The following is a 24,253-nucleotide window of genomic DNA, read 5'->3' as shown; positions in this document are numbered from 1 at the left end:
AATATATAAAAATATAAAAAATGTAGAAGTGCAATGAATATGGTGTGAAATGAATATATACATGAAAAAAAACCCAAACAAAAACAGGGTGGTTGGTGGAATGGGTTATTGCACCGAAGAGAAGGCAGTTATGAGGGACAATGGGGCAGTCCGTTCAGGATGGTTATGGCCCTGGGGAAGAAGCTGTTCTTTAGCCTGTTTGTTTTGGTTTTAATGCACCTGTAGCGCTTCCCAGAGGGCAGCAGGTGGAACAGGTCAGAGCCAGGGTGGGTGCTGTCCTTGATGATGGCACTGGCTCTGTTGAGGCAGCGGGAGGTGTAGATGTCCGTCAGAGAGGGGAGAGGGCGGCCGATGATCTTCTGAGCCGTCTTGACCACTCTTTGCAGCCTCTCCCTGTCTGCTGCAGTGCAGCTGCCGTACCATACCGTAATACAGTAGGTCAGCAGGCTCTCGATGGACGAGCGGTAGAAGGTCAGCAGCAGGTCAGGCTTCAGGTTGTACTTCCCGAGGACTCTAAGGAAGTGTAGCCGCTGCTGAGCCTTCTTGATGATTGATGTGGTGTTGACTGTCCAGGAGAAGTCATTAGAGATGTGGACTCCAAGGTACCTGAAGGTGTGGACCCTCTCTACACGCTCGCCGTTGATGTAGAGGGGGGCAGGGTCGGTGCTGCTCCTCCTGAAGTCGACGATGATCTCTCTGGTCTTGCTGGTGTTGAGAGCGAGGTTGTTCTCCGAAGACCAGGCCGTCAGCTTCAGGACCTCCTCTCTGTAGGCAGCCTCGTCACCCCTGGAGATGAGCCCGACCACTGTGGTATCGTCGGCGAACTTGACGGTAAGGTTGTCACTGTGGGCCGGACTGCAGTCATGGGTGTAAGGCAGTAGAGGAGGGGGCTCAGCACACAGCCCTGTGGGGAGCCGATGCTCAGCGTGCGGGAGGATGAGAGGTGCGGGCCAAGTCTCACATTCTGGGGTCGGTCCGTTAGGAAGTCCCTTATCCAGGCTTTTGTGAGAGGGGGGAGGCCAAGAGTGTCCAGTTTATTGCAGAGTCTGTCCGGGATTATTGTATTGAAGGCAGAGCTATAGTCCACAGAGAGCATCCGGACGTAGCTCTGCTGCTGCTCCAGGTGGTTCAGAGCAGAGTGGAGAGCAGCAGCGATGGCGTCCTCTGTGGACCTGATCGTCCGGTATGCGAACTGGTGGGGGTCGAAGTCTGGAGGGATATGGTCCTTGATGTGCTGGAGAACAAGTCGCTCGAAGCACTTCATGATTACCGGAGTGAGGGCCACTGGTCGGTAATCATTCAGGCTGGTGATGGGAGACTTCTTCGGCACCGGGATTATTGTAGATGACTTCAGGCAGGATGGGATGACTGCCTGAGCCAGGGAGAGGTTGAAGATCCTGGTGAGGGGGGGGAGCGAGCTGGTGGGCGCACGTCCTGAGCACCTTTCCAGGTACTCCGTCTGGTCCGGTAGCCTTCCTGGGGTTCACAGCCAGGAGCACTCGTCTGACACTGTGCTCCTGTACAGTGAGTGGAGTGGCGCCGGAGCCCGGTGGGGGCGGGGGCAGGGCTGGAGCAGATGAGTGTCGCTGGGGGGTTTCGAAACGGGCAAAGAAACAGTTAAGCTCCTCTGCCAGTGTCGCACTCTGATCCGCAGTTGTCATATTGCAGCCTCTGAAGTTCGTGATGTCATGAATGCCCCGCCACACCTCCCGTGAGTTTTTGCTGGACAGATGGGACTCTATGCACCTCCTGTGGTCCGCCTTTGCTTTTTTAATCCCTCTCTTCAGGTTGGCTCTAGCAACACTGTACAGTGCCCTGTCCCCTGACCTGAAGGCTGCGTCGCGGGCCCTGAGGAGTGTGCGGACCTGGCTGGTCATCCAGGGTTTCTTGTTGGGGTAAACCCGGATGGTTTTTTCCACAGTCACATTCCCGATGCAGAACTTTATGTAGTCCAGCACCGTTCCTGTGGCTGTCTCCAGCTCCTGTTGTTGGAAGAGGTCCCAGTCTGTGTGTTGGAAGCAGTCCTGAAGTTTGGGGAGTGCATCGTCAGGCCAGGTCATAACAGTCTTTGTGATAGGCCTGGCCTGGCGTCTGATGGGGGTGTAGGTAGGAGAGAGCAGGAAGGAAAGATGGTCTGACTGTCCAAGCTGGGGGAGGGGTGTAGCTCTGTACGCGTGCTTTATGTTGGTATACACGTGGTCCAGGGTGTTCTTGCCCCTTGTAGAACACTTCACGTGCTGGTAGAACTTAGGGAGTACAGTCTTCAGATTGGCCTTATTAAAATCCCCTGCTATGATATGAACACCGTCGGGGTGGGCCCGCTGCTGTTCGTTGACGGTGTTCAGCAGAAGAGAGAGCGCTGTGTTTACTTTGGCGTCCGGTGGAATATACACAGCCGTGATGATAACAACAGACAGCTCTCTCGGGAGAAAAAAAGGCCCACATCTAACAGACATGTACTCCACGTCCGGGCAACAGTGCTGTTCAGTGATTGTACCGTTGTTGCACCAGTTCTCATGCACGTAGATACAGAGCCCCCCTCCTCTGCTCTTACCGGAGTCCTTAGTTCTGTCCCGGCGGAGCAGAGTGCGTCCGGCTAGCTGCATGCTAGCATCGGGTATTTCCGGGTGAAGCCAGGTTTCGGTGATAATCATAGCACAACAGTCCCGAACATAGCGGTTTCCAGCAAGTTGTAACTCCAGGTCGTCCATCTTCTGTACAAGGGATCTGGCATTAGAGAGGAACAGGCTCGGTAGAGGTGGCTTGTGGGGTTGTTTCCTAAGCCTGAGCAAGACGCCGGACCTGTGGCCACGCTTCTGCTTCCTCTCCCTCCTCCGTCTGCGCCGTCTCCCAGACCCGACAACAAACCACGGAGAGCCCTGTGCTCTCGCTATGTCATCTAGGATGTTGTGCTCGTGGTGAAAGTCGCTCGAAACAGATATCTGGTGCGAGTTACCGATATCCAAGAGTGACTGGCGGGTGTACCGGGTGTTTGCAGTACAGGTGGTGCACAAAAGGAAAAAAAACATGAAGAAAAGAAGGAAGAAAGAGCACTGAAATGGAGAGCCGTAAGCCGCTGCGTCTGTGCGCGCCGCCATCTTGGATTTTAATATGAAGTAGCGTGAAGTTCTAACTTGTATATATCACTAAAAACTACCGGTGGAGTGAGTTTACATAATTTACCCAAGGAACTTTAGTAATTAGAGAGTTCCGGTCGGACGTTTTTTCACGGGACACATTGTTGTTGCACTAGTGAGCCACGGATGAGGAGATGCTGCTCCGTTATTGATGGAAGGAAAGTCTGAATGTCATTAAAACAGTTAGCTCTGTCTTTTGACACTTCTTCCACTCCCGTCCTTGCACGCTACACCGCTACAACAAAGATGACGGGGAGAAGACGCTGCCGAAGGTGAGCCACGTAAATAAGACCGCCCACAAAACGGCGCATCCGGAAGAGACTGTCAGAAAGCGGCTTGGAGATGATCTGTAAAACATCATCTATGCAACATTTTGACCAAAGAACCACCATTACATGTTATGTAGACCACAAGGAAGTGTTTTAGAAAAAAATCATAATATGACTCCTTTAATGCGCCTTTTAATCCGGTGCACCTTTTGTATGAAAATAGACCAGAATAGACTCGCTCATCGGCAGTGCGCCTTATAATCTGGTGCGCCCTATGGTCCGGAAAATACGGTAGATTTATTCATTGCTCATTAATCACTTCTTTTTACACAAGTTACGCCACCTGCTGGTTAGCATGTATACACTTCTTGACTCCAAACATAAGAAATATACATGTGGGCCACTCTGGTCCGTCACGTCAGTTTAAATTAAAAGCGACCTAATTTTAGGTCCCTCGTTTTTTATGTTTGACTCCTAAAGAGCAGCTCCACACAATTACCCGCACAGAAAACTTTGTAGATCTGCGTCATTCCTTGTATTTTATGCATCCCATGAAAACCGTCTGTGTATTTAACTCCAACCCCCCGCCCGCCTCAATAAGCGCCTCTCGCCAAGTCACTTCCACTGTGATTAGTCACACTCTTGAGGACTTTTGAAGAGCTGGCCACTTCCTCACTTTGCCGGTGCGAGTGTGGAGTTACCTTTCCCTTACACCCAAATAAACATTTTCTTGGAGCCATTGCTCAATGTGCTAACATCGTAATTACAATGTAACTTTTAAAGCAGAGCGAGTGAGGTGGGCATACTTTTGGTTTAATCTGACCACAGAACTTTCCTCCATGAGGTCTTATATTTGTCCATGTGATGTCAGATGAAAGAAAAATTCTCCTCCAGAAATATGTTTGGAGGAGAAAAGGTTAGGCCTTTAATCCCAGGAACACCATTTCTACCGTCAAGCATGGTGGTGGTAGTATTATGCTCTGGGCCTGTTTTGCTGCCAATGGAACTGGTGCGTTACAGAGAGTAAATGGGACAATGAAAAAGGAGGATTACCTCCAAATTCTTCAGGACAACCTAAAATCATCAGCCCGGAGGTTGGGTCTTGGGCGCAGTTGGGTGTTCCAACAGGACAATGACCCCAAAATCACGTCAAAAGTGGTAAAGGAATGGCTAACTCAGACTAGAATTAAGGTTTTAGAATGGCCTTCCCAAAGTCCTGACTTAAACGTGTGGACATTGCTGAAGAAACAAGTCCATGTCAGAAAACCAACAAATTTAGCTGAACTACACCGATATTGTCAAGAGGAGTGGTCAAAAATTCAACTAGAAGCTTGTGGATGGCTACCAAAAGCGCCTTATTGCAGTGAAACTTGCCAATGGACATGAAACCAAATATTAACATTGCTGTACGTATACTTTTGACCCAGAAGATTCGGTCACATTTTCAGTAGACCCATAATAAATTCATAAAAGAACCAAACTTCATGAATGTTTTTTGTGACCAACAAGTATGTGCTCCAATCACTCTATCACAAAAAACCAAGAGTTGTAGAAACGATTGGAAACTCAAGACAGCCATGACATTATGTCCTTCACAAGTGTATGTAAACTTTTGACCACGACTGTACCCATATAAGTATGTTTTTTTTGTTTTTGGTTTTTTAAGACTGTAAACACAGAGTGCAGAACAATCCAAAACTGCTTACAGGGCTCAGTATGAACCTACTGTAATGTACTGTAACCTAACCGTAAGCTACTCAGTGGCCTAGTGGTTAGAGTGTCCGCCCTGAGATCGGTAGGTAGTGAGTTCAAACTCCGGCCGAGTCATACCAAAGACTATAAAAATGGGACCCATTACCTCCCTGCTTGGCACTCAGCATCAAGGGTTGGAATTGGGGGTTAAATCACCAAAAATGATTCCCGGGCGCGGCCAACACTGCTGCTCACTGCTCCCCTCACCTCCCAGGGGGTGAACAAGAGCGATGGGTCAAATGCAGAGGACAAATGTGTGTGACAATCATTGGTACTTTAGCTTTAACTTAATTATTTGATGCTTTGGTACCGTTTAACACGAGTATCCCACAAGGTCCAAAAAGAGGAAAGGCATAAAAGCTGTGCTTTAAAGGGGCAGTCTGCAGAAGATAGATGTTTGCTTTGAGGGCTCCAGTGTTTGAACAAGACCCTATCATACCCAACCTTTTTCTGGTTTGACCATGCAAGATACGCCCCACCTATGCACGACGGTTTTTAAATCTTTTTGTTCCAGGAACATTTCTCCTGTGGGTGGGCACGCCATAAAAGCCAAATATTTCGGCTATTTTTTTTTTTTTACAACGTTTGGCTTCTAATTGTGACAAATATAGACATTTTTTTGTTGAATATGTTCTCTTGAACCGGCATTTCGTTGGTCATTTCTTTTTCATTTCTGGGTTGCAAACCGCACCTGATTGAAGTAATGTTCTGCATGCATTGAGGATTTTAACATTTGGGGTTTTGTTTTCGTCCACCTTCAGAAATCAATGTGTTTGGTCCAATACTAATTATGTTTCTGCACATCCTTCACCCATTTTGTGATGTTTTTCTCTGCTGTGCTTGCCTTTTTTTTTTTTTTTTCGCTTTGTGCAAACATCAACTAATTTATCCACCTACGCCGTATTAATCAAGACTTTTTTTCTTCCCTATGCTGCAAACCAGAGGATTATTTGGACTACGATGCAACACAGTGTAAGCTTCAACATATTTCTACTCTTTTATATTAGCGATGGGAATTTGAGCACATTTCCTACATGGGGAAATGAATCCTCTGTTAAGCAATGGATCATCATTTTTAAATAGGACTGTAATTACAGCATGATGGGATCGTTAAAATGTTCTGAACTCCTCGTCCTATTGCTGACATCATGTTATCACAAGTTGAGGCCGATTCAGCAGCACCTCGACTGGTTGCAGCTAAGTAGTGCACCACATTGTGCTTCAAAGTGGTTTATGTCGATTCTTCTACTATCATTGTTTTGAATGCAGCTTTTTCAAAGGGGAACTGCACTTTTTTTGGAATTGTGCCTATCATTTACAATCCTTATTAAGACAATAACATATGTTTTTCTTTTTTTATGCATTCTAACTAGTAAATAAATGCGAGCAAAAGTCAGCTTACAATGGAGCAGATGGGAATTTTGTTCTTCTTAGTGATCACTTAAAAACATTTAAATACTTCCATCAACATACACACTGTCAGTATATATGTGATGTACATTCATAATAACATGTACTATTTACGTATTTTGCTCATTTTAGGCATACGGTGGCGCATTAATTTCACAAATGCATCACAACTTTCGCCTTTTCCTTCGACTACTTACTGCAGGCTTTATGTGAGACAACAAACATAATTAAATATCACTTACTGTACAATGTCTGCTGTCACTGGAATGCTGACTGTTAGTATGTTGATCAATCAATCAATTAAAGTTTATTTATATAGTTCTTAATCACAAGTGTCTCAAGGGGCTGCACACGATCTTAGATCCCACATCAGGGCAAGAAAAAACTCCACCCAATGGGCACAATGAGAAACCTCGGAGGGGGCCGCAGATCTTCGAATTTTGTCAGGTAATGATCGGACATTACTTTGGTGTACGGGAGTATCATAACTTTGGAGGTGGTGACTAGACAAGGACTATATTTATTGTATTATCGTTGCGATGCGTGGGTTAATTTATTGTTTGTGTAAGACCACAGCTATCAATTATAGTCTGGAGCGCCACGCACGGAGGGTCTGATGGGGTATTCATATGGATATTAAAATCCCTCATTATAATTATATTATCTGAGTGTGTCACTCAATCAGCGACAAACTCTGAAAATTCACTGATAAATTCCGAATAGGGCCCAGGGGGGCGGTAGATAACAGCCAGGAAAAAAGGTAGCGGTGTGACAGACCTCATAGTAAGCACCTCAAATGATTTTTATTTATTACTTAGGTTAGGGGTAAAGTTAAGGTTTTAATTGTATATTAGTGCGACCCCTCCACCCCTTGTAAGGGGACGGGCAATATGTGCATTTGTATAGTTGGTAGAAGATGCCTCGTTAAGCGGGAAAAATTCATGTGGTTCGAGCCAGGTTTTGAAGAGACCACTGACGTTAAGATTGTTGTCTCTAATGATCTCATTAACTAATAACGTTTTGGGAGACAATGATTTGATGTTTAAAAAGCCCATATTGTAGATTGTTTTCAGGATTTTTTTGTTAATGTTATCTGTAGTAGTGATAATAATAACGTGACGTTTATTTTGTGTAGTGCGCCTTAGATAATTCCGATCATATCTAGGAATTGATATGATGGGGATCTTCAGATTGTTTGCTTGGTGCTGCGATAAATTGAACGCGTCATAATTTGCCACCTCAGTAGAATGCATGTTCAACTCTGGCACAGTCACTACAGAAAAAAACATTGTGAGTTGTGTATTATTCTACGAGAAATGCTATGTGTCCAGCCTAGTGCTGGTTTGTTCTATCTTAACTGACTCCTCACTCAGACTAACAGACACTGTAATTGCCTGTGCCCGAGCTTGCTCTAGTGTAGTTAGTCAAATGTGACTTAACCAGTAATCTATGTTTCTAGTTAGAGAGATGGCGCCTTCCCGGTTAGGGTGAATGCCTTCCCTCATCAGCAAGCCCGGTTTGCCCCAGAAAGAGGGCCAATTATCAATAAACGTTAGTCCCTGGTCTCTACAAAAACTAGCCAGCCACTTGTTATATTCCTGTTTCGATGAAGAATGACTCATAATCCTCGCGAAGAAAAAGGGGGGTGGAACCAAGTGTCTTTTCGCCTCTTTTTCTCAATTTCTGGGTTTATGTTGGCTGTCAAAGTGTACCAACTTCTCAGTTTACGTCCACATCATTTTAGTATCCAGGTGAGAGGCATGATTTATAATCTAGAAGACTTAACATTCACAAGCTCCAAGGCGAGAATAGAGCTCACTTGCTCATACAGCAGTATAAGGAGATTGCCTCTATCTGATTATGGCGCTGCTAAATGTAGGTCCTTGACGTTAGCGCTTATAATAACAATATCGTTAATACTTGATCAATATTGAAGTCACAAAAAGCAAATGGGGGATTGTTTGCGCTTTTTTGGATAGTTATTTATTGGGTTTTATGGTCAAAATCGCGATAACGCAATAGACGCAATGATGTCATGGCTCCTTTAGGCTCCGTTGACATCAGACTTTAATTATATTTATTTAGATTTATTTACGAGTTAGAATGCAAAAAAAAGCATATGCGTTCTTGTCTCTCATATGGATTATGAGTTATAGGCAAAATTCCCTCAAAAGTGCAATTCCCCTTTAGGTAGGTAGGTAGGTAGGTCTTTATTGTCATTGCACAAATACAACGAAAGTTTGTTTTCAGCACAAATCCGTTCAAGATTAGACAAACAAACAGTGTACAGGGTTACAGAACAGGAATGTAAAAGTCCCGTAAATGATGGGAAAAAGGTCAACGCTGGGGAAGGATGAGTAAAAAAAAATACTATCTACACTGGGCTCCTAAGGGAGCCCAGTCTGGAGTGGGAAAAACACCATAACAAAGCACATATACATATTACAACATACATCTCGAGATATCTAGCAACAGAGGGGAGGGAGTGGGGGGGCCACGGTGGCAGGCTGCAGCTCTTCAGGCGCTGCACATCCGGGGGATTTGCGTCAAGGGCGTTGGATGGGGCGTGGGGTATGTGTGGTTATTTTTGTGGATGCATGTGTGTGTGTAAGCCTGCCACGTGTCTCTGTTCTGTTCTGCGGCTTTGGTGTCGTGCAGTCGCTAGTCAGTCCAAAGTCAACAACAACAGGTGTGTGTCCATGAGAGACAAGAAGGGAGTTTGTTGTGTCTTCGCCGCACTGTCCTTCGGGAGAGTCTCGAAGCCAGGAAAACAATCCAAGTTAGAATGTTTTGTACGCGAGTGAAAATAAAATTTGCTTTTCACTCTAAATTGTCTATGACTGGTCCTCAAAATTCATCCTGCGGGGCAGACAGTCCGACGTTATCCAAATCACAAGAGTGTCCACAGTTCTTCCCGCATCCTCCAATCATTTGTGGCAGCTTTGGGGTACTTTGAAGACTGCCAGCAATTTCCATTTTGTCGACAAACCAGAGCAACGCGTACTCCAATCAGCAGATGTCCTGTTGTCATAATTCCGAATAGGTACATATCTCCACGTCCTCGACTGGAATGCTCGCCAGGCACGCGGCACTTCTTCTTCTCCCAAAGGTCCGTCCTGTGTCCAGCAACAACCGCTCCGTCACGACAAGCAGGTTCCCCCAAACCCAAGATTTTGTCAATTTCGTTGAGGCCAGTTAAATAGTTCCAATGTTTAGATTTGGAGAGCAGTGCAAAAAGAGGCAATTAGTATTGCTAAAAATACAGAATTTATTATAAGCATCTGTTACTTTCTAATAGCTCGTTTTAATCTCTGAAAAGATTGAAGGCCACTTAGCCTCAATGAGTTGTAATTGGAAGGCATATGTTCAAATAAATTAGCTCATTATTATCATGCAGCACAGATTCGGCGTTTTAACAGTTTTTTTTATAACAGAGTCAGCAACTTATCAAGAACGGTTGACCATATGCCCATGTGTCCTTAGGTGCTGAGGACACCTTTGTCAATTAACCTATCTATTCTGGAAATTTCCCTGTCCGACATTAGTAACAGCATCGACCTCTCCCACAAGCCGACAAATCAGTAGATGACCCGGCCTGACAGCCGTGCGGCCAGCATCTGCTGTAATGGTACAGCCATGGGAGGCTGCTCATGAATAATCAGTCTGCATTCAGAGAAGAGATTGCCGGAACTTGTTATATACATGAAGTACATGCAGAAAGTTCCATTGTAAAAAAAAAACAGTGCAAAAGTTCCTCAAACTTGCCTTTCGTCCTTGGTGTGAGTCACATCGTGAACATATAGAACTCTGGTAATGAGGCCGGTAAGTTTTTCTTTTTTTTTTTTTTTTTTATGTTGATGGCGGTGTTTTGAGGTCATATTTGAAATACCACGCACATCTGCTGTCTGTGAACTCACACTACTGCAGCTTACCTCCAGCTGCTAAATATTAAATAGCGAGACGTCGCTGCTAATAACAGCAAGGACGTGTATGCCAAGCAAAGACATTCTTGAAACTGTCCCCAAAGTCACAGCGCGGTGGACTTTTGTGTTATTTATGTAATACTTCACACTGAGTCACTCTACCCACGCATTACTACATTACACGACCTATTAGCCTACATGCTGCTACCATTCATGTTTGAATGTTTAAACATTGGACTAATCTAAATGACCAAAAAAATAAAAAAATCTGTTATTTTGTTCTCTCTGCCAAATAATGAATTATGCTAAAAGCAGGCACACAGCTGTGCTGCTCACGTAATGTTTACACTTGTGTGCATGGCGGGGTTAAAAGCATTATTGCCAGAGTCTAAGTAGCCTGCTTAACATCCAAAGTAGGGATGGGCAAGTTTATACTGCAATGTATATTGCTGTCTCTTGGGATTACAGGATATATTGGAGTATATTTTTTGCATGTATATCAGGGGTGTCAAACTCATTTTAGATCTAGACTAGACTACTGCAACTCACTTTTTGTCGGGATCCACAGCGAGAACATCCAGAAGCTGCAGTACTTACAAAATAGTGCTGCTAGGATCCTGATGAGAGTGCGGAAATACCACCACATCACGCCAGGTCTCAAATCACATCACTGGCTTCCTGTTCCACTCAGTATTAGTTTAGTCTTTATTTGAAGGGACAATGCACAGAGACATTAAAGGGGAACATTATCACCAGACCTATGTAAGCGTCAATATATACCTTGATGTTGCAGAAAAAAGACCATATATTTTTTAACCGATTTCCGAACTCTAAATGAGTGAATTTTGGCGAATTAAACGCCTTTCTAATATTCGCTCTCGGAGCGATGACGTCACAACGTGGCGTCACATCGGGAAGCAATCCGCCATTTTCTCAAACACTGAGTCAAATCAGCTCTGTTATTTTCCGTTTTTTCGACTGTTTTCCGTACCTTGGAGACATCATGCCTCGTCGGTGTGTTGTCGGAGGGTGTAACAACACGAACAGGGAAGGATTCAAGTTGCACCAGTGGCCCAAAGATGCGAAAGTGGCAAGAAATTGGACGTTTGTTCCGCACACTTTACCGACGAAAGCTATGCTACGACAGAGATGACAAGAATGTGTGGATATCCTGCGACACTCAAAGCAGATGCATTTCCAACGATAAAGTCAAAGAAATCTGCCGCCAGACCCCCATTGAATCTGCCGGAGTGTGTGAGCAATTCAGGGACAAAGGACCTCGGTAGCACGGCAAGCAATGGCGGCAGTTTGTTCCCGCAGACGAGCGAGCTAAACCCCCTGGATGTCTTGGCTCACACCGTCCCTTATGCCATCGAAGATGATCAAGAGAAGAATATCGACCCTAGCTTCCCTGGCCTGCTGACATCAACTCCAAAACTGGACGGATCAGCTTTCAGGAAAAGAGCGCGGATGAGGGTATGTCTCCAGAATATATTAATTGATGAAAATTGGGCTGTCTGCACTCTCAAAGTGCATGTTGTTGCCAAATGTATTTCATATGCTGTAAACCTAGTTTATAGTTGTTAGTTTCCTTTAATGCCAAACAAACACATACCAATCGTTGGTTAGAAGGCGATCGCCGAATTCGTCCTCGCTTCCTCCCGTGTCGCTGGCTGTCGTGTCGTTTTCGTCGGTTTCGCTTGCATACGGTTCAAACCGATATGGCTCAATAGCTTCAGTTTCTTCTTCAATTTTGTTTTCGCTACCTGCCTCCACACTACAACCATTTGTTTCAATACATTCGTAATCTGTTGAATCGCTTAAACCGCTGAAATCCGAGTCTGAATCCGAGCTAATGTCGCTATAGCTTGCTGTTCTTTCCGCCATGTTTGTTTGTGTTGGCTTCACTATGTGACGTCACAGGAAAATGGACGGGTGTATATAACGATGGTTAAAATCAGGCACTTTGAAGCTTTTTTTAGGGATATTGCGTGATGGGTAAAATTTTGAAAAAAACTTCAAAAAATATAATAAGCCACTGGGAACTGATTTGTAATGGTTTTAACCATTCTGAAATTGTGATAATGTTCCCCTTTAAGCTCAAAGACAGATATGTTCTGCACCAGATTATAGCTAAATAGCCAATTACCATCTGCAGTCCCTGGCTACTTAAATTAAAGGGATACAAAAACCATGCAATAAAATTATGACAATAAAATCATACTATAGCATGTAATCAAATTAAGAAAAGTCATAAAATGCCCTTTCATGGACACATACGTAGTATACAATACAACCACACCTCAAAGACAATACATGCTCTTGTTCACATCTCTCATCATTTGTAAAAACAACCATGATTTTAAGACACACCTCACAATTTACAACAAAATGCTCTCATGGATAAATATAATACACATTAAGTTGATGTGTTAAACACAATGCCCACCTTATTGACCGTGTGAGCAGCTTTGATTGCTCCAAAGCCACTTTTTAACTTCAATTGTGAATGAAGAGTAATCTGTTAGACTTTTCAAGTTTGTTGTGAGGTCGTTCCATTCCTTTATGGCTTGATATGAAAAGGCTGATTGTGCAAAAGAGGTTTTACATCTGGGTTTGTTATTGAATACAAAGTCTCCCAACCAACCCACCAATTCCCCCCTCTACCTCAAAGAACTGCTCACCCCCAAATCCTCCGCTCCGGACAGGCTACCCTCCTCCAACCTCCGAGGACAAAGCTACAAACAATGGGAGACCGGGCTTTCTGCTCCGCCGCTCCCATTCTGTGGAACGCTTTCCCTGACCACCTGAGGGCACCACAGACCGTGGATGCTTTTAAAAAAGGCTTAAAACCCCTTCTTTTAAAAAAAAAACATTTTTGTTTAGATATTTGCGTGCTAGTTCTAGCTATTAGGCTGTTCTGGTTTTTATTTGTATTCATTTTTATTATCTTTTAATTTTTTAATACACTGTAGCACTTTGAGGTTGTTTGCTCAATGTAAAGTGTTTTTACAAATAAATCCATTATTATTATTATTATTATTATTATTATAGATCGGGGGCCAAATGGAGAAAAATCTACTCCCAAGTGGGTAAAATCACAGCACGGAGCACGATAACTTAAAAATACAGACAACTTCAGATTGTTTTCTTTGTTTAAAAATGGAACAAGCACATTCTGAAAATTTACAAATCATAATGTTACGTGTTGCGGTTAATAGTATTCTATCTTTATTTGTCGTTATTTATATTTTCTGAATAAATGGTGTGATAATGTTCATCAGTCAACTCATTGGTGTTAATTTTCAATCCATCAAGATAAAAAAATAATATCAAAATTAAATTATAGGATGTTATTTATGTAATTTGCTCATTTTCCTCGACTGCTGCACTCAGATTATCTGTTTATTTTTTGTTTTTTTTTCACATATGTAGCATAATGTACAAAGATACAAAGAATTGCTATTGTAGTGCAGTGGTCCCCAACCTTTTTTGCACCACGGACCGGTGTAATGTCGGCATTATTTTCAGGGACCGGCTTTCCACCTGTGCCAGATAAATACAGCAAAAATAAGTGCATGAAAAATACAACTCACTATAACGTTGAATTAGTGGGAGCTCTGGGCTTGTTTCTTTTCAATGAAATGCTGATGGAAATCAGCCTTTGGCTACAATCTGTCACATTTATATTTGATATGTTCATTGATGTGCATTGTATCATGTCACAAAGTTATAACAAATATAACAAATGGCAACTTCCTATCAGGAGTTTTATTGTACATCTACAGTATAAACAAGCTTATTTATCGGACTGGTGGTTGGGGACCACTGATCTAGTGGACACATTTAGAACAGAAATTTCTTTCATTCAAAAATTTCGGCTCATTTTTATACCGCATGCCGGATAAAACCTGTTCGGACCGCACGTTTGACACCCCTGGTGTATATGATATTAGAACCCTTTCCAAACTTGTCACAAGTTGCAAAGGTTCCTCCCTTGACTGCCGACTACTTACCTGGATAGTGAAATTGTCATGTCTGTGTTATCATGCTTTGTCTTAGTCATGTTTTGTTTAGTTATTGGACTCTTTAGTTTCTGGCTTTTCACTCCCTTGTCTTGTTTCCATGATTACCCATTAGTTTCACCTGTTCCACGTTTGGACTCATTGTGCACTCTTGTTTGTCACCATAGCAACCCATTAGTTTTCACCTGTCACGTCACGCACCTGTTTCACGTTTTGAGTCACGCACCTGTTTTCGTTAATCATGTCTGTAGTATTTAAGTTCATTGTTTTTCAGTTTGTCTTTCTGGTGACATCCCCACATTTATGCTCTGCACATTTCTGATTCTTTTTTCATGGCCATCGTTCACGCTGCTCCTTTTTGTCCATGCCAAGTAAGTTTTGTTTATTATTGCCACAGTTAGTGTTTTTTGTTGTTCATAGTTTTTGCCTTTGTGCAAGTGTTTGGTTTAATAGTTTGTTCTCCGCCATTGTGCGCGCCTTTTGTTTACTTCCTTGTTTTGTATTTTAGTGTTTAAATAAAAATGTACCTTCATTCCCGTCTCGCCCGAGCCAACTTTCCGTTGCCTTCAAGAAAAACTAAACCCCAGGACCAAGTCATGACAGAAATGCATTATGTAAATAAAACTGCCTTGACTTGCCTTGTTACACCATTTCCGGTTTTCGGACATCTACGCTCAGTTTTGTGTACTTGTATTATTTTTTAATTTTATTTTACACACTGATGTCGCTTTTTGATGCAGTACCGCCTGAGGGATGGAAGGTCCATAATATCATCACTTACGTTTCTGAATGTTGTTGATAAATGGCTTTCGCTTTGCATAGTAGAGTTTTAACTTGCACTTGAGGGATCGAAGGTCACTGCCTTGCCACTTACGTGCAGTGATTTCTCCAGATTCTCTGAACCTTTTGATGATATTACGGACCGTAGATGGTGAAATCCCTAAATTCCTTGCAACAGCTCGTTGAGAAATGTTGTTCCTAAACTGTTCGACAATTTGCTCACGCATTTGCTCACAAAGTGGTGACCCTCGCCCCATCCTTGTTTGTGAATGACTGAGCATTTCATGGAAGCTGCTTTTATACCCAATCATGGCACCCACCTGTTCCCAATTAGCCAAATACGTGTTTGACTTTTTTGCCACTTGTGCCAGCTTTTTTGAAACATGTTGCAGGCATCAAATTCAAAAGAGCTAATATTTGCAAAAAATAACAAAGTTTTCCAGTTCGAACGTTAAATATCTTGTCTTTGCAGTCTATTCAATTGAATATAGGTTGAAAAGGATTTGCAAACCATTGTATTCTGTTTTTATTTACGATTTACACAACGTGACAACTTCACTGGTTTTGGGTTTTGTAATTTAACTGACTGAACATATGATAACAGTTTATCTCTCTGCTAAATTACATCTCTGACCACGAAATTGTACTTTGAAAAACAACATTAATTCATGCCGGAAATAACTTTCACTTTTAGAAAGTGCTACCTACGTATTATTGAGGTTTTTGAAAGGCCTCTGTCTTCGACGTCTGTTCCTGTGCCAGGGGTCTGGTTTGGGTTTGGGGAGTTCCCTCCTCTTCCCTCGGTTTGTTTTGCAGCTCAAAGGGTGTACAGCCTTTAAGTGCTTGTACAGGTTTGTCCTACAGCTTCACTACATATGTTTCTCTGTCTGACACTGTAAAATAGCTCCACACAGCACTCTTTTTCCTCTCCATCATCTCAGAAACTACAACAAAAATATCATTCCCATCACGCTAGTATCGATCCGATACCAATACTCACCTTTGTATCGATACTATCAATATTTGGATCGATCAGCCCACCCCTACCAACCACCAAACCTACCCTAACCTCTATTGGCCACTCCTGCTCACTTTCTTGAGCTAATATATTGTACCTTACCTACCGTCTTGTCAAGTGGACTAACATACATTGGAATAGTGGTAGAGTAACTCAGTGGCCTTGTGGTTAGAGTGTCCACCCTGACATCACTAGGTCGTGAGTTCAAACCCCGGCCGATTCATACCAAAGACTATAAAAATGGGACCCTTTACCTCCCTGCTTGGCACTCAGCATCAAGGGTTGGAATTGGGGGTTTAATCACCAAAATGATCCCCAAGCGCGGCCACCGATGCTGCTCACTGCTCCCCTCACCGCCCAGGGGGTCAAATGCAGAGAGTAATTTCACCATACATAGTGTGTGTGTGTGTGTGTGTGTGTGTGTGACTATCAGTGGTAATGTAACTGTAAGAAGTAAGGTGCCAATTTTAGTACGGAGTGTGACCCCAATGACAGTTTTGAACTTGTGTGTTTTGTGTTGAGATCCTGTCCAGCACTCAAATTTTGTAGTTTTCACCTCCCCTTTCTGCCAATGGGAGCTGGCTCCAACCTGGACACATCTGCTCCTGGTTGCCAATCAGGCTCCACTACAAAAAGACTGTTCTTTTTGTAGTGGTTTCCCGCAACCTCTGCCAGTTTGCTTCAGCTTTGTCCGTTGGTTTATGTTATTTGTGCACTTCCTAGCTGCACTTTGTTTTTGCTTGCACTCCGTGGCTGCACTAACTTTTGTTGTTCTATTATACTTTTACCTATTTCGCCGACTGTTCTCCGCATCTTGGGGTCACACTGCTAGAAATGTACTTTTTAATTTCAGTTTTGGGATCTGAGCCGAGGATGTCGTTGTGGCTTGTGCAGCCCTTTGAGACACTTGTGATTAAGGGCTATATAAATGAATTTTGATTAAAGTTAAAGTACCACTGTTAGTCACACACACACTAGGTGTGGTGAAATTACCCTCTGCATTTGACCCATCCCCTTGTTCCACCCCCTGGGAGGTGAGGGGAGCAGTGAGTAGCAGCGGTGGCCACGCTCGGGAATCATTTTTGGTGATTTAATCCCCAATTCCAAGCCTTGATGCTGAGTGCCAAGCAGGGATGTAATGGGTCCCATTGTTAAAGTCTTTGGTATGACTCGGCCAGGGTTTGAACTCACGACCTACCGATCTCAGGCCATTGGGTTGGGTTTTTTCCTGCCCTGATGTGGGATCTGAGCCGAGGATGTCGTTGTGGCTTGTGCAGCTCTTTGAGACACTCGTGATTTAGGGCTATATAAATCAACTTTGATTGATTGATTGATTGACTCTAATCACAAGGCCACTGAGCAGGTTTTTTTGAAATTACCCTCTGCATTTGACCCATCCCCTTGTTCCACCCCCTGGGAAGCGAGGGGAGCAGTGAGCAGCGGCGGTGGCCATGCTCTGGATTGATTGATTGATTGATTGATGAAATGCTCCCCATTCCTGACAACGGGTAGTCGGCCTGGTTATGTCAGATTGTAGGTGGATAGTCTGGTAGTTTGGTCATGGACGGTGGTAGATGGTTAGTAATTGACTTTAGTTAACACAGTTTATGATGGCAACAGTTTGAGCGAATCATTTCAAATTCCAGCTGCAGCCTTGTTATATTTGTATCATACTAACAGCTCAAACGGATAAGTAACAAAAGGACACATTAGTCCTTTTAAAAAGGACCAAACTTGTAACATACGCTAAATTAAACGCGTCTCTCCTTATCTACAAACCCCGTTTCCATATGAGTTGGGAAATTGTGTTAGATGTGAATATAAACGGAATACAATGATTTGCATATCATTTTCCACCCATATTCAGTTGAATATGCTACAAAGACAACATATTTGATGTTCAAACTCATAAACTTTTTTTTTTTTTGCAAATAATCATTAACTTTAGAATTTGATGCCAGCAACACGTGACAAAGAAGTTGGGAAAGGTGGCAATAAATACTGATAAAGTTGAGGAATGCTCATCAAACACTTATTTGGAACATCCCACAGGTGAACAGGCAAATTGGGAACAGGTGGGTGCCATGATTGGGTATAAAAGTAGATTCCATGAAATGCTCAGTCATTCACAAACAAGTATGGTGCGAGGGTCACCACTTTGTCAACAAATGCGTGAGCAAATTGTTGAACAGTTTAAGAAAAACCTTTCTCAACCAGCTATTGCAAGGAATTTAGGGATTTCACCATCTACGGTCCGTAATATCATCAAAGGGTTCAGAGAATCTGGAGAAATCACTACACGTAAGCAGCTAAGCCCGTGACCTTCGATCCCTCAGGCTGTACTGCATCAACAAGCGACATCAGTGTGTAAATGATATCACCACATGGGCTCAGGAACACTTCAGAAACCCACTGTCAGTAACTACAGTTGGTCGCTACATCTGTAAGTGCAAGTTAAAACTCTACTATGCAAAGCGAAAGCCGTTTATCAACAACACCCAGAAACGCTGTCGGCTTCGCTGGGCCTGAGCTCATCTAAGATGGACTGATACAAAGTGGCAAAGTGTTCTGTGGTCTGATGAGTCCACATTTCAAATTGTTTTTGGAAACTGTGGACGTCGTGTCCTCCGGACCAAAGAGGAAAAGAACCATCCGGTTTGTTATAGGCGCAAAGTTGAAAAGCCAGCATCTGTGATGGTATGGGGGTGTATTAGTGCCCAAGACATGGGTAACTTACACATCTGTGAAGGCGCCATTAATGCTGAAAGGTACATACAGGCTTTGGAGCAACATATGTTGCCATCCAAGCAACGTTATCATGGACGCCCCTGGTTATTTCAGCAATACAATGCCAAGCCACGTGTTACATCAACATGGCTTCATAGTAAAAGAGTGTGGGTACTAGACCTGCCTGCCTGTAGTCCAGACCTGTCTCCCATTGAAAATGTGTGACACATTATAAAGCCTAAAATACCACAACGGAGACCCCCGGACTGTTGAACAACTTAAGCTGTACATCAAGCAAGAATGGGAAATAATTCCACCTGAGAAGCTTAAAAAATGTGTCTCCTCAGTTCCCAAACGTTTACTGAGTGTTGTTAAAAGGAAAGGCCAAGTAACACAGTGGTGAATATGCCCTTTCCCAACTTCTTTGTCACGTGTTGCAGCCATGAAATTCTAAGTTAATTATTATTTGCAAAAAATAAAGTTTATGAGTTTGAACATCAAATATCTTGTCTTTGTAGTGCATTCAATTGAATATGGGTTGAAAATGGTTTGCAAATCATTGTATTCCATTTATATTTACATCTAACACAATTTCCCAACTCGTATGGAAACGGGGTTTGTACAATACGCCTCTGAGCCTGACAGCCTGTTGTGTCTTTATCGCCGCTTTGGACTTTCATGATCTCCATTGCTTTAGGAGGGGGTGTGCTCTGACAGAATGTCAGGCAATTAAAGCGTCATGGCTCATTGAGCTGAAGGTGGACCCCCCTCCCCCGCCTGCCAGCCCTTCCCGTATTCCTTTGCGAACAAATGTATGGCTGTAAATCCAGACAAGAAGTTTTTATCAAAGGGCAAGTTAAACACTTGTCAACTTCTCACAAGCGTGAACAGTGGTGTTGTCTTGGGCAATTATTGTGCACCGGTACGTAAAACAAGGACAGCGTAGGAGAAAACAAAGATGTGCTTTACACATGGATTGCATTTGTACCCCAGGTATATTCTGCTACATTTAATGATTGCACAAAGCAGCCGCTCAACTACGTGACACATAATTCTATTTGTAACATAGACAAAGCAGCGGAAAACAATACCGGGATGTCATATTGTCTTCAAACACAGCAACTGGCACTGCGATTCAACTTCTTCTTTCCTTTTATGTTGTGCATGAAAAAAAAAAAAAACACAACCACAGCAGTCGCAGACAGGCTCGTCTCATTTTGTATTGAATAAAATATGGTATGTTATAATAACAAAACAAAAAACACACCAAGACATACACAAAACCTTTTAAAACATGTTCCAACTTGCGCTTGCACCCATTTCACACCTCAAGTCGCCATGTTTGACTTTAATTATCAAATGGAGTTATGAAACCTAACTTACAGGTAGATCGTAAAAGCACATTCTCTCAACCAATTGTCAAATTCCTGTATTATAAAAACAAACACCATTGTCCGCTGTCTGCTCCGTTGTCCGCAAATCACAGTGTAAAGACTTGGTCCTGGGTGTTTGCTTTTCCGGGATGCAACGGAAAGTTGGCTCGGGCGAGACGGGAATGTAAGTACATGATTTATTTAATTTTATCAAAAAAAAGAAAAGCGAAACGAAAAGCGCGCACAGTGGCGGAAAAACAACTTGGCTATGAAAACAAATACTTGCACAAAGGCAGAAACTATGAACAAAAAAAAACATTAACTGTGGCATTAATAAACAAAACTTACTTGGCATGGACAAAAGGAGCAGCATGAACGATGGACATGAAAAAAGTGTCAGGAATATGCAGAGCATAAATGTGGGATGTCGCCAGAAAGACAAACTGAAAACAATGAACTTAAATACTACAGACATGATTAACTAAAACAGGTGCGTGACTCAAAACGTGAAACAGGTGCGTGACGTGACAGGTGAAAACTAATGGGTTGCTATGGTGACAAACAAGAGTGCACAATGAGTCCAAACGTGGAACAGGTGAAACTACTGGGTAACCATGGAAACAAGACAAGGGAGTGAAAAGCCAGAAACTAAAGAGTCCAATAACTAAACAAAACAACACATGACTAAAACAAAACATGATTACACAGACATGACACACAGACATTCTCTTTGTATGTTTAACAGTTGAAAAGGGGACTGTGTGGCTCGTGTGTTAGAGCAGCCGTGCCAGCACACTGAAGGTTGCTGGTTCGATCCCCGGCTTCTGCCATCCCAGTCACGTCTGTTGTGTCCTTGAGCAAGACACTTCACCCTTGCTCCTGATGGGTTGTGGTTAAAGCCTTGCATGGTAGATCCCACCATCAGTGTGTGAATGGGTGAATGTGGAAATAGTGTCAAAACACTTTGAGCACCTTGAAGGAGAAAAGCGCTATGTATATATACAGTCGTGGTCAAAAGTGTACATACACTTGTAAAGAACATAATGGCATTGTGGCCAAACAGCTTAATTTTTGTTTCATCTGACCACAAAACTTTTCTCAAGAAGGTCTTATCTTTGTCTATGTGATGAACTGTTTGGCCACAATACCCAGCAATATGTTTGGACGAGAAAAGGTGAGGCCTTTAACCCCAGGAACACCAATCCTACCGTCAAGCATGGTTGTGGTAGTATTATGCTCTGGGCCTGTTTTGCTGCCAATGGAACTGGAGCTTTACAGAGAGTAAATGGGACAATGAAAAAAGAGGATTACCTCCAAATTCTTCAGGACAACCTAAAATCATCAGCCCGGAGGTTGGGTCTTGGGCGCAGTTGGGTGTTCCAACAGGACAATGACCCCAAACACATGTCAAAAGTGGTAAAGGAATGGCTAAATCAGGCTAGAATTAAGGTTTTAGAATGGCCTTTCCAAAGTCCTGACTTAAACGTGTGGACAATGCTGAAGAAACAAGTCCATGTCAGAAAACCAACACATTTAGCTGAAATGCACCAATTTTGTCAAGAGGAGTGGTGAAAAATTCAACCAGAAGCTTGTGGATGGCTACCAAAAGCGCCTTATTGCAGTGAAACTTGCCAAGGGACATGTAACCAAATATTAACATTGCTGTATGTATACTTTTGACCCAGCAGATTTGGTCCCATTTTCAGTAGACTCATAATAAATTCATAAAAGAACCAAACTTCATGAATGTTTTTTTGTGACCAATCACTCTATCACAAAAAAATAAAAGTTGTAGAAATGATTGGAAACTCAAAACAGCCATGACGTTATGTTCTTTGCAAGTGTATGTAAACTTTTGACCACGACTGTACATATATATATACTGTATATATATATATATACTGTATATATATATATATATATATATATATATATATATATATATATATATATATATATATATAAAACACATTACGATCTTTTGTGTGGCAAAGTTGCGAGGCTGTGCATCATTTGCAGGGATTGGTTGAATGTGAGTGAATTGGCAAGAAACCCTGGATAGTCTGCATAGTGACGCAAACTGTAAAAGAGAATTATTTCATCAATATCCCCATCAAAATTGTATAAAATGTACAAAAAGTCACCCAATTCAACATGTCCGAATAAGGAGAAGGACTGCAACAAAATTAACGCTGTGAAAAAGTTACTTTACAGGTGCCCAAAGACTTTTGCACCAAAAGATTTTGGAACTTGCACATTGCATTCAATTGATGTTCAGATATCATGTATACCACATTGCTATAACTCAAAGTTTGCGGTTCTCTTATTCTTGAAAAGCCAAGCATTGTCAGAGCTTGATTGTTGGGACCTCACGCCATTGGTAAAAGCTATCATTGCAGACAAATTATAGCTTCTTCTTTTTCAGAGTACAGATATAATTTACTGCAGTCCCTTCCTTGCCGTCGCTTGCCATGTTAAACATTTTCATTTGGCTTGGATGAGGCGCACATTGTCAGTAAACAATCAACAGTGGGTATCCAACATGTATTTAGGCGTACACCCAGAGGTTTGTCCAAACTCGGCCGCCGCAAAACTGAAAAAAAAAATCGACAATTCACAGATTCAATTGAAAGACATGCAAGATGCTTTCAAAAACACATTCACAGCGGTCCTCCGCAAAGAGAGCAAACGAGGTTTAAAGGGGAACATTATCACAATTTCAGAATGGTTAAAACCATTAAAAATCAGGTCCCAGTGGCTTATTATATTTTTCGAAGTTTTTTTCAAAATTTTACCCATCACGCAATATCCCTAAAAAAAGCTTCAAAGTGCCTGATTTTAACCATCGTTATAAACACCCGTCCATCACATAGTGAAGCCAATACAAACATGGCGGAAAGAACAGCAAGCTATAGCGACATTAGCTCGGATTCAGACTCGGATTTCAGCGGCTTAAGCGATTCAACAGATTACGAATGTATTGAAACGGATGGTTGTAGTGTGGAGGCAGGTAGCAAAAACGAAATTGAAGAAGAAACTGAAGCTATTGAGCCATATCGGTTTGAACCGTATGCAAGCGAAACCGACGAAAACGACACGACAGCCAGCGACACGGGAGAAAGCGAGGACGAATTCGGCGATCGCCTTCTAACCAACGATTGGTATGTGTTTGTTTGGCATTAAAGGAAACTAACAACTATGAACTAGGTTTACAGCATATGAAATACATTTGGCAACAACATGCACTTTGAGAGTGCAGACAGCCCAATTTTCATCAATTAATATATTCTGTAGACATACCCTCATCCGCGCTCTTTTCCTGAAAGCTGATCTGTCCAGTTTTGGAGTTGATGTCAGCAGGCCAGGGAAGCTAGGGTCGATATTCTTCTCTCAATCATCTTCGGTGGCATAAGGGACGGTGTGAGCCAAGACATCCAGGGGGTTTAGCTCGCTCGTCTGCGGGAACAAACTGCCGCCATTGCTTGCCGTGCTACCGAGGTCCTTTGTCCCTGAATTGCTCACACACTAGCTCGCTCGTCTGCGGGAACAAACTGCCGCCATTGCTTGCCGTGCTACCGAGGTCCTTTGTCCCTGAATTGCTCACACACTCCGGCAGATTCAATGGGGGTCTAGCGGCAGATTTCTTTGACTTTATCGTTGGAAATGCATCTGCTTTGAGTGTCGCAGGATATCCACACATTCTTGCCATCTCTGTCGTAGCATAGCTTTCGTCGGTAAAGTGTGCGGAACAAACGTCCAATTTCTTGCCACTTTCGCATCTTTGGGCCACTGGTGCAACTTGAATCTGTCCCTGTTCGTGTTGTTACACCCTCCGACAA

The 24,253-nt window shown here is 42.9% G+C and overlaps 1 protein-coding gene across 2 annotated transcripts in view; it reads left to right on the top strand.

Annotated features, from left to right (window-relative positions):
* Positions 1-24,253, top strand: part of gpc6b (glypican 6b) — a 210,525-nt gene that overhangs the window by 124,908 nt on the left and 61,364 nt on the right. Inside the window, exon 7 of one of the 2 annotated variants that reach the window (XM_061971240.2) lies at positions 6,101-6,130. The exons of the other annotated variant lie outside the window; for it this stretch is intronic. Within the exon in view, the coding sequence (XP_061827224.1) occupies positions 6,101-6,130 (30 nt within the window). The remainder of the gene's footprint in view (positions 1-6,100; positions 6,131-24,253) is intronic. 2 annotated transcript variants of the gene reach the window in all.

The sequence above is a fragment of the Nerophis lumbriciformis genome, linkage group LG13 (genome assembly GCF_033978685.3).
Source record: "Nerophis lumbriciformis linkage group LG13, RoL_Nlum_v2.1, whole genome shotgun sequence".
In the NCBI taxonomy this organism is placed as follows: domain Eukaryota; kingdom Metazoa; phylum Chordata; class Actinopteri; order Syngnathiformes; family Syngnathidae; genus Nerophis; species Nerophis lumbriciformis.
This window is presented reverse-complemented; position numbering and strand designations above follow the sequence as displayed.